We start from the raw sequence: 10,153 nt of genomic DNA, 5'->3' as shown, positions 1-10,153 counted from the left end.
GCCCGGGCTTCGTCAGTGAGTATCAACACTGAGTCGCTCACACAGTTAAATTAGAGTCGAGGGACGTGAGGATGGAAACCTTCGTCAGTCAGAGCAGAGAAACGGGTCATCAGAGACGGGCAGCAGTGACGACTGTCTCGGCCCACAAGTGAAGAGAGATGCTGAGAACTGATGCTGAAGGAAAATTAATATAGAAGAATACGAATATAAATCGATTGTTTTGGTTGATTCTTTGTTCTTAAATGGTTATTTTTCATAATCTGAGCATGTTGAGTGACTCTGATAGAAGTCGGCACAATGAAGGACGAGCCTGTATTAAAAGATCGATCTCAGGATGTGATGAATCGATATCAGATCATTGAAATGAAACACGATGATTGTTTGTTGAAGAGTTTCTCCTCCTCGTCAGTGACGTTCACTCTGTCGTGTCTCCTGCAGACGAGTCTCAGCGGCGGCAGTACGAGGAGTGGCTGGGGGAGACGCAGCAGCTCCTGCAGATGCAGCAGCGCCTCCTGGAGGATCAGATCGCCGCTCACCGCAAGACCAAGAAGTCTCTGTCGGCCAAACAGAGAACAGCCAAGAAGGCCGGCCGACCCTTCGCCGAAGAGGACGCCACCCAGCTCCGCAACATCACTGAGCAGCAGGGGGCGGTGCAGAAACAGCTGGAGCAGGTACGCAACCACACCTGGGCTTGTATACATTTTTATGTGACTAGTGTTTAAAAGTTAGTTTAAAAAATATCTTTCTCTTAAATAACTTACTGACAACTTGTACTAAGACACAAGTTACAGGAAATGAAAAGTGATGGTAACTGAATTAGCGGAGCTGATCCGTGGGGATCGAGACGAGAGAGACAAGAGCGTCACTGGTTTCAGACTCACCTTTAAACAGGTAGACCAGCTGTGGGGGCCGGCAGGTGTAAAGGAAGAACTGAATATTTCAGCGGACTGAGAGGACGACGACTGAGGATTTGTTGTCAAAGAGAAAAGCAAAAGCACCTCAGTGATAAGAGAAGCTGATAACGTTAGTGAGGAGCTGGAGGTGTTCGTCCTGTCGCCTGCAGCTCTTCAGCTAACAGCTCCTTCTTGTCTCCCGCAGACTGAATAAAACTACCAGACATATTTAAAACGGCCGTTGTTTTGCTCTATAAATGCAGTTTTGATGTTTTTATTTCAATTTAATATGAAGGTGAAGTTTAAATTAGTATGAATATAATTTTGTGGGCTGGATTATATGTTATTTTTGACATCAGGTCCGGGGCCGGACGGAGGGGGAGTGGTAGTTTGAGAACCTGCCACCAGCTGCATGTTTTAAAAGGTTCAGTCTGGCTGTAGTTTTTCTGAGGAGTTTGTCTGCGACTGTTTTCAGCACAGTTGCTGTAGTGAGTGTGTGAGTGAACTGTGTGTGTTTTAATGGAGGCACAGAGGGAGAAGATGTTTGACATGAAGACAAGTGTTGAAAGCGTCGCTGTGACGTTGTGTTTCCGTGTTCAGATCCGGAAGCAGCAGAAGGATCATGCCGAGCTGATTGAGGACTACAGGAGCAAACAGCAGCAGCAGAGAGCTCTTCAGCCAGCAGCCCCCCTCCTCTCACAGCCCATGGTGTCCATGCAGCCCCGCCCGGGTGGGCCCGCACCGGTCCGTGCCCCAAACGTCCCCCCTGGTTGGCCCCCAGGGGGCGGGGCGCCGGGGGTGATGGCTCAGAGGATGCCGCCTCATCTGCCCCCACAGATGCCCCCTGCCCTGCCTAACACCCCCCAAGCTCCCCCTCACACCCAGAGCCCCCCGGTCATGCTGCCGGGCCTCACTGCTCCGACAGCGGGCTTCACTGCAGGTCCACGGGGCCCCACAGGAGGGCCCAACGGAGCAGCGGGGGACGGGGCCTCTCGGCAGGTAACGACTAAAAGCTTCCTGTTTGTTCATGATGTCCAGGTCTGTTTACACGTTTACTTTGTTACATTTTTCTAAACACTTGTGTGGATGTAAAATGATGATGTCATCGCCTCTATTCACACGTGCCCGATGTGTCTTTGTGTAACAAGCACGTGTCTGAGGTGGACATCTGTCTTCAGTCTTTGAAGTGAATGTGTACAGATGACTCTGCAGCAGTCACAGCTGTTCATCAACAACACGACGTCTGAACATTTACTCTCCTCTTCAGGCACAAAACAAAGCAAACTCACCTCCTGGCAATGTGAAGAGTCAGTCACCATTTTAGCTCGTTTACAGGTGTTAAAATCACCTGCGTCTAAATCTGGTGTTAAGATGTTAGTATACGCTTGGTTAAATCCATCAAAGTGAAGAAAAGACAAGATAAATCAACATATGTTTAACTGTATCGCCACCTACTGGCCGGTGTGCTTGTCCACTCAGCGGTGTCATGTTCAGGACGACTGAAGGTTACTTTTCTTAAAAACTCTACCACGAAGCCTCCTCATGGAGAGATTTCTGCCTCCACCTCCTGCAGGTGAACTTTGACGACAACAACCCGTTCAGCGAGGGTTTCCAGGAGAGGGAGCGGAGGGAGCGGCTGAGGGAGCAGCAGGAGAGGCAGAGAGTTCAGCTCATGCAGGAGGTAAAACATCACACCGCCGTCATTCACACAACAGGAAGTAGCAACACACAGCTGTTCATCTTCTCCTTCTTCTCCTCTCAGGTGGAGCGTCATCGTGCCCTGCAGCAGAGACTGGAGCTGGAGCAGCAAGGCCTCCTGGGAGCCTCCATGGCTCCTGGAGCCGCAGTAGCAGCCATGCCTCCATCTGGAGCTCCAACGGGGGCTCGAGTCGGGCAAACACCGGGACCTGGAGGACCTGCCGGGTCAGCTCCTGCCCCTGGTGGGGACACTCTCTCCCAGATGCCTTTCTTCAGCTCTGAGCTGCCCCAGGACTTCCTCCAGTCCCCCCCAGCCTCCAGACCTCCACCACAGCACCAGGACCAGGCAGGGGCACCTTTCCCCCAACAGGCAGGCCTCCACCAGGGCTTCACAGGAGGACCACTGCGCCCTGGAGCTCCCTTGGCTCCAGGTCTACTTCCTGGGGCCACAGCAGAACTGGGCCGGGCCCTGCCTGACCACGGGCCTCACATCGATGTGGTTCCTTCCAACCTCCAAATCAGACCAAGGTTCTCAGGCCCCACGGGGCCCTCAGCCCAGGCACAGGGACACCCAGCTGGGATAGGAGCAGCAGGAATCGCCCTCCCTCATCCTGGAGGTCAGGCTCATCGTTTTGGACACGACTCCTCCTCTTCCTCCCCCTCTACCTCCTTCCCCCCCTCCTTCCCCTGCTCCTCCTCTGGAGGCCCCGCCTCCCTCATCCAGCTCTACTCTGACATCATCCCCGATGACAAAACAAAGAAGAAGAGGAGCAGGAAGAGGGACGGAGACGACGCTACGGGGGGAGGAGGAGCCAGGACGCCGCTGTCGTCGCACTCTGATGATATCACAGCCCCGCCCACTCCTGCTGTGTCAGACACTTCCTGCTCCACACCCACACGGGGTAGCATGGACCAATCGGATCTGTCCTTCCCTCTGAGCTCCTCCCACTGCGGTCTGGCTCCGTCGTCGGAGTTGGAGAGGCAGCTGTCGGTGATCTCAGCAGCCCAGCAGAGAGGCTCCGTCCTGGGCATGGACCCTCTGAGAGGTCCCCTGTCTGCAGTCCGTCTGGAGGTCAAGGTCAGTCCCATGTAATGTTAGTGTCACTGCAGCTCTGTGTGAGCTCAGGTTCTCAGTGTGTGTCCTCGTCTTCCCTGCAGGAGGAGCGTGAGGAGGGAGGAGCGTGTGGGGGAGGCGTGGTGAAGATGGAAGAGGGCGGGGGAGAGGGATTCTCCTTCCCCTCTCCGCTCCACGGGGGAGGTAAAGACGGAGACGGAGGGAAGGAGCTGCTCAGACACCTGCTGAAGGACAAGACATCGCCGACCCCCACGCCATCGCCCAACAGCCAGGCCCCACCCACTGCCCGCCGCCAGCTGTCCAATGAGAGTGTCCGGTCCGAGGAGGAGGACAGGCCTGGTTCCCACGGCAACATGGTGAGGAAATAACTGTAAACAGAGCGAAGCCTCCAGTGATGTCACTCAGTGGCTCAGTTGCATTGTGGGTAATGTAGGCGGCACACAGAACGACTCCTGTTATTGATCTCGTGTTGACTGAGTTGAACAGCCATGTGACCTCTGACCTCCTCCAGGTGAACAGTCCAGACCTGCTGGACTCATCGGGCAAGAAGAAGACGCAGCGCTGTAAGAGAGTCGCTCGGCCGGAGAAAGACAGAGCTCCTCTCAAAAACAAGAGGAGGAAGAGAGAGGAGGAGGAGAATAAGCTCCACTCCTCCTCCTCCTCCTCTGACCCGCTGATGACTCACCTCACGCAGGTAGACCAACACCTCCCCCGGTCCTCCCCGTCTTCATCTTCTTTCTCAGCACCTCTTCATATTCATCCTTTGTCCCTTCCTTCCGTCCTGAATGTCGTTCCTTCTTGCTTTGCGTCCTCTTCGCTCTTTTCTCTCCTCAGATCCAAGTTTTCGTTAAACTCTATAAATGATTTCACTTTGTTTTCATCTTCATCATTTTATCAATTCATTCATGATTAAAGACAAAAATCTCCTTGACAAAGAAAGTAATCTTGAATCTGTGTCAGTTGATCAGGTGACGTCCTCTAGTATCTCCCTGACTGACAGCTGATGATCTGTATTGATTATTGATTACAGCTGGCGGTGCTGCCTCTCATGGAGCCGGTCCTGGGGATGGATCTGAGTCTGTTCCCCCCTTACGGCAGCTCCTCTCTGGGCAGAGACTCCAGACTGACCGGCACCTTCGGCAGCGGTTGCCTGGACGGAGTCACCGACTACTACTCACAGCTCATATACAAGGTACTGTACCACTGCAGGAATACTGCAGTAGTACTGCAATAGTACTACAGTACTGCTGCTTTGACACCAGCCTCAGCAACAAGTGTTTGACTTTCTGAAAATAAAGAAATCACCTCCGTGTCTTCCTCCAGCAGAACAACCTCAGTAACCCCCCCACACCACCGGCCTCCCTGCCCCCCACCCCCCCGCCCGTCGCCAGGCAGAAACTGGTCAACGGCTTCGCCACGACGGAGGAGCTGTCCAGGAAGGACATCACCGAACAGGACGGTGAGAACAGCCACCTCTGTAACGATACAATTAACCCTCCTCAGATTCAGATCCATAAAATCTGAACAATATGAGATAAAAGATTATTTAAGTCAGTCAACTGTCATAACTGATAAAAGCATTGAAACTGTCATAGATTTAAAAAAATAGAAAAGAAAACCATTTTGACCCAAACATTTCTGAACACACAACACGTTTGGATGTTTTCACCCTCAGTGCCTGAAACCAAAACTACTAAATACACTCGGCTTGTTCAATGTGAGCTCGCTTTAGCTGTCCACATACTTTTGGCCATACAGAATATGTTGAGTAACGTGTTTTTTCCTCAGTGAAAGGTGTGAAGCAGAAGGGGGAGGGGCTTCTGGCTCTAAACCACGCCTCCAAGACTGTTGACGTCCCCGCATCCCTGCCAACCCCGCCCCACAACAACCAGGAGGAGCTCAGGTAAAGACATGAACATCCAACGATCTTAAAAAATCTAAAGTTTGGAAAGATGAATTTCATTCTTCTTCTGCTGCTGCGCCGACACGTCATTCTTCTTCGTGTGTTTTCAGGGTGCAGGACGCGTCAGAGCGCGACAGCCCGGACGGCTTCGTCCCATCGTCGTCTCCAGAGAGCGTTGCAGACATGGAGGTGAGCAGGTACCCCGACCTCTCCTTCATCAAACTGGAGCCGCCCTCGCCCTGCCCATCGCCTACATTACCCATCATGCCCTGCGCCTGGGGAAAAGGTCAGTCATCAGCTGGATGTGTCGCTTTAAAACAAGTCCTGGAAAGTGTTTCAAAGTGTCTGCATGTCCTTGAAAGTCTTTGAAGGTCAGTAAACCTGTGACGACGTGTGTCTGAGAGAACTGTGAGGATGAAACCCAGTGGGCTAAATCCTTGCTTCTGATTGGCTGTTCCTCTGCTAACACACCTGTGATTGATGGTGACTGTATCATGAGAACAAGCCACACATTTACTACCTGCTGCTCACCTGTGTGTGTGTGTGTGTGTGTGTGTGTGTGTGTGTGTGTGTGTGTGTGTGTGTGTGTGTTCAGCCTCTGCACTGAAACAGGAAGTGAAGGTGGAGCCGAGCCATCAGGGTCCTCCCTCCTGCTCTAACACAGACCTGGTTACCATAGCGATAACCCTGAACCCTGTTGCAGCTCAGGTAAATCTCTCTCTCTCTCTCTCTCACTCCCCCCCCACAACCCCCGATGACATCACTGACATCACTCTGACTCTGCTTCACAGAACGTTGCCGGGGTGATGGCGGCGGTGGCGGAGCTGCTGCGGGTCCCCGTCCCCGTCGACTACCAGCTGAGCCGACCGGCGGGCCCCGAGCGCAGCTCTCTGGCCCTGCTGGCCGGAGTCCGAGTGCCACTGACGCAGGTACAATAAAATACTGCAGTTTAATTTCCGGTGAAAAACTCTCATATTCCTCCTGATGTCACGTTTCATTGAATTATGACGAGTTGTTTTATATTTCACGTTGTTGTAATTTAAACCCTCCATGATGTATTTCCTCCTCTCCTTCAAAATAAGAGCTCTGAACTTCATTATAGCCACAGACTGTTGTTTGATGTGTGTGTGCAGGGGTCGACAGGCAGCAGACAGCAGAGACCTCCACCTGCTGCTGGGAACACTGGTGCGTACACGCACACACACACACACACACACACACACACACAGTTGTGTTGTTAGTTTGTCTCCCAACCCTCAGGAGGAGCTCCAGGCTCTGCAGACCGGAGTCATAGTGGTCACCTGATGCTCTGTGGCCAGATAAACGCTTGATAGATGTTTTTGAGCATCACAACCCCGAGACACGACCCGTTAACTGTCGTACTGTCGAAGTGCTAAACAGGAAGTTAGCCGGGAGGTCGGCTGAAGTCTGTAATGTGCTCGCTCTATGGGTCGCACAGTGCAGAAGGACCCGGGCCGGAGGTCCAGTGTGCCACTGAGCAGCTTCCACAGGAATGAACGACCCCTGACTTGTGATTGACAGCTCTCTACCTTCTTTGTGTGTGTGTGCTGCCTCCAGGTGTCAGAATGAACTACATCCAACATGGCGGCACCGCCGTAGCTGCTGTCAGGCCTCAGTGTTGCAACTACTGCAAAGGGCTTCTGGGAAACGGAGTCCGCATCGTCAAAGAGCTCAAACAGGTTGGACACAAGATAACAGTTAAACACTGAGACACACAAAGAAGACAGACAGGAAATAACTGTCTGTCTGTGTGTCTGTCTGTCTGATACAGGAGGGTCAGTCCAAACCAGGGTCCAGTTTGGTGTTCTGCAGTCCAAACTGCTCTGCTCTCTACACATCTGACCTGCAGAGCAGATCAGATGGAAACAAGGTGAGAGATCCGATCAGATTGTTGGTTATTGATCGGATCATGATCAGCTGTGTGAGAGAGTGACTGCAGGTCTGTCAAACTGATGACATCATAATGTCCGTCTGTCCGTCCTCAGGCTGCAGACCCCGTCATGCTGTCCGGTTCTGAGGACCCCCCTCCCAGCAGAGTGCAGCACCAGTACACCAACAACATGTCCTCCATCGCCGTCCACACCCTCCTCCAAACTCCCTCTGCACCTGCCCCCACACCCTCCTCCCCGCCCCTCTCCTTCCCCCCGGCCTCCACCGTCACCATGGAGACCAAGACCCGCATGGACAGCCTCAAGGTGAGCGGTTACTGACTAAATGATCCAAAGAAATAGCTGATCAGCGGGGTGATTGATTAGGTGATTGACTGAGTGGCTGATTGGTTTTCAGGTGAAGGTAAAGTTAAAGCCCCGCCCCCGGGCCGTCCCAGGTGGAGAGGACTTGCTGTCGTCTCGCCACCTGAAGAGGATGAAGAGTTGCCGCTGGAGACGCTGGAGTGTTAGCATCACACTGAGCAGGTTAGCCTGTTAGCATCACACAAAGGTTGTTAGCTTGTCCATGTTAGCTTGTTAGCATCGTTCTGTATGTGTCTCTCTGTTTACCCAGGGGCCCTTGCATCCCCAATGAGGCGGTTGCCATGCCAACAGAGGAGGAAGTGGACGTGCTTTTAAAGAAGTTGGGTGCGTGTTTTCGTCCTGACCCGTTACCCAAAGACCAGCGGAGGTGTTGCTTCTGTAACCAACAGGGAGACGGACAGACAGACGGACCAGCCAGACTGCTGAACCTGGACCTGGACCTGTGGGTGAGTCTACGGGCCTCTGCTGGGCTCTGCTGGGCTCTGCTGGGCTCTGCTGGGCTCTGCTGGGCTCTGCTGTGAACCAAGAGAGTCTCTGATGATGGTCTGGACCAGCAGAGCCAGAATGGGTTCATCACCTGTGTGTCTTTGTGTGTCAGGTCCACCTGAACTGTGCTCTGTGGTCCAGCGAGGTGTATGAGACCCAGGCCGGCGCTCTGATCAACGTGGAGCTGGCTCTGAGACGAGGGCTGGCTCTCCGCTGCGCCCACTGTCAGCAGCCCGGAGCCACGAGCGGCTGCAACCGCCTCCGCTGCACCAACACCTATCACTTCACCTGCGCACTGCAGGCCCACTGCACCTTCTTCAAGGTACCACACTGTAAAATACTGTCACACACATCAGTGTACGCATGCACACACACACACACACACACACACACACACACACACGCACACACCTCCTCACACTCTCTCCGCTCCGTCTCCTCCAGGATAAGACGATGCTCTGTCACCTTCATAAGCCCAGGATGGTTCCTCTCAGCGGGGACAGGTCCTCCAGCTGCTCCCCCTCCTCCACCCCGGGGCAGACTCCCGACCCAGCGGCGATGGCGGTCTCTGACCCGTATGACTCTGAGCTGCGCTGCTTCGCCGTGTTTCGTCGAGTCTTCGTGCAGCGGGACGAGGCGCGGCAGATCGCCGCCGTGGTGCAGCGCGGCGAGCGGCAGCACACCTTCCGGGTCGGCAGCCTGCTGTTCCGCTCTATCGGCAGGCTCCTCCCACAGCAGATGAACGCCTTCCACAACAAGACCGCCATCTTCCCCATCGGTTACCACGCCAACCGCATCTACTGGAGCATGCGCCATAGCAACAGGTAAACCTCCACTGACCCACTGTCTGGTGCTTAGATCAGAAGTCTGTCTCCCATGATGCTTTGTGGGTCCGCTCTGACATCATCACTGCGCACACAGTTAATTATCTGAGCAGGATGTGATGAGGAGATGATCTCTGCTCTCTGATTGGTCCTCAGACCACAGTGTTCATGGTTTGGATTTGACATGTGAAGTGAGACCTCCTTCTTGCTCCTCAGACGCTGTAAGTACCTGTGCTCCATCGAGGAGCAGGAGGGCCAGCCGCTGTTCAAGGTGAAGGTGGTGGAGAAGGGATACGATGACCTCATCGTGGCCGGACCGTCACCGAAAGGTAAACCTCACGTCTGTGTTCTGATAAAAAGACTGCGAGGTCGTTACAAAGTGAAGAGGACACCAGGTCCAGACTTTATAACGGTCCGGACGTGCTCCTGTACGAGCTGAGTGTCCCGTCACAGACACAACAGAGCAGAAGCGTGTGCACGTGATCACGTCGCTTCACCTGTAGAGAAATCCATCATCATAAGACCCGCCTTCCTACGGCTGGCAACCAATCAGAGTGTCAGATGAGCCCCCGTTACAGTGAATGTTGGTCTGTGTCTGCAGCTGTGTGGGACCAGATCCTGGACCCAGTGTCTCAGCTGAGGTCGTCCAGTGGGACTCTGAAGCTGTTCCCAGTTTACCTGAAAGGAGAAGATCTGTTCGGTTTGACCACGTCTGCAGTGACCCGGATCACCGAGTCTGTACGTCTCACACACACACACACACGCACACACACACACACTCAATCCAGACTCATGCTGACCCGCTGCTCTGTGTGTGTGTGTGTGTGTGTGTGTGTGTGTGTGTGTGTGTGTGTGTGTGTGTGTGTGTGTGTGTGTGTGTGTGTGTGTGTGTGTGTGTGTGTGTGTGTGTGTGTGTGTGTGTGTGTAGTTGCCAGGTGTGGAGACGTGTGAGCGGTACACCTTTCGTTACGGCAGGAACCCTCTCATGGAGTGGCCTCTGG

At 53.6% G+C, this 10,153-nt stretch overlaps 1 protein-coding gene across 1 annotated transcript in view; it reads left to right on the top strand.

Moving 5' to 3' along the window:
* The first annotated feature begins 6 nt into the window (after window positions 1–6).
* The window catches only part of LOC311249176 (histone-lysine N-methyltransferase 2C-like), a 15,073-nt gene continuing 4,926 nt past the window's right edge, over window positions 7–10,153 (top strand). The window contains exons 1-24 of the mRNA XM_084340006.1: window positions 7–15; window positions 439–671; window positions 1,494–1,892; window positions 2,467–2,574; window positions 2,656–3,669; window positions 3,750–4,022; window positions 4,178–4,360; window positions 4,697–4,858; window positions 4,990–5,125; window positions 5,455–5,569; window positions 5,680–5,855; window positions 6,165–6,277; window positions 6,361–6,498; window positions 6,703–6,754; window positions 7,148–7,269; window positions 7,362–7,460; window positions 7,576–7,785; window positions 7,877–8,004; window positions 8,093–8,288; window positions 8,441–8,650; window positions 8,773–9,152; window positions 9,369–9,481; window positions 9,754–9,890; window positions 10,081–10,153. The exon at window positions 10,081–10,153 is cut by the window's right edge and continues 55 nt beyond it. Of these exons, the coding sequence (XP_084196132.1) occupies window positions 498–671; window positions 1,494–1,892; window positions 2,467–2,574; window positions 2,656–3,669; window positions 3,750–4,022; window positions 4,178–4,360; window positions 4,697–4,858; window positions 4,990–5,125; window positions 5,455–5,569; window positions 5,680–5,855; window positions 6,165–6,277; window positions 6,361–6,498; window positions 6,703–6,754; window positions 7,148–7,269; window positions 7,362–7,460; window positions 7,576–7,785; window positions 7,877–8,004; window positions 8,093–8,288; window positions 8,441–8,650; window positions 8,773–9,152; window positions 9,369–9,481; window positions 9,754–9,890; window positions 10,081–10,153 (4,711 nt within the window). The 5' untranslated portion in view covers window positions 7–15; window positions 439–497. The remainder of the gene's footprint in view (window positions 16–438; window positions 672–1,493; window positions 1,893–2,466; window positions 2,575–2,655; window positions 3,670–3,749; window positions 4,023–4,177; window positions 4,361–4,696; window positions 4,859–4,989; window positions 5,126–5,454; window positions 5,570–5,679; window positions 5,856–6,164; window positions 6,278–6,360; window positions 6,499–6,702; window positions 6,755–7,147; window positions 7,270–7,361; window positions 7,461–7,575; window positions 7,786–7,876; window positions 8,005–8,092; window positions 8,289–8,440; window positions 8,651–8,772; window positions 9,153–9,368; window positions 9,482–9,753; window positions 9,891–10,080) is intronic.

Source organism: Pagrus pagrus (genome assembly GCF_965226575.1).
Source record: "Pagrus pagrus genome assembly, chromosome: 20".
Taxonomy (NCBI): Eukaryota; Metazoa; Chordata; class Actinopteri; order Spariformes; family Sparidae; genus Pagrus; species Pagrus pagrus.
Note: the sequence above shows the minus strand (reverse complement) of the source record. Positions and strands in the feature narration are given on the sequence as shown.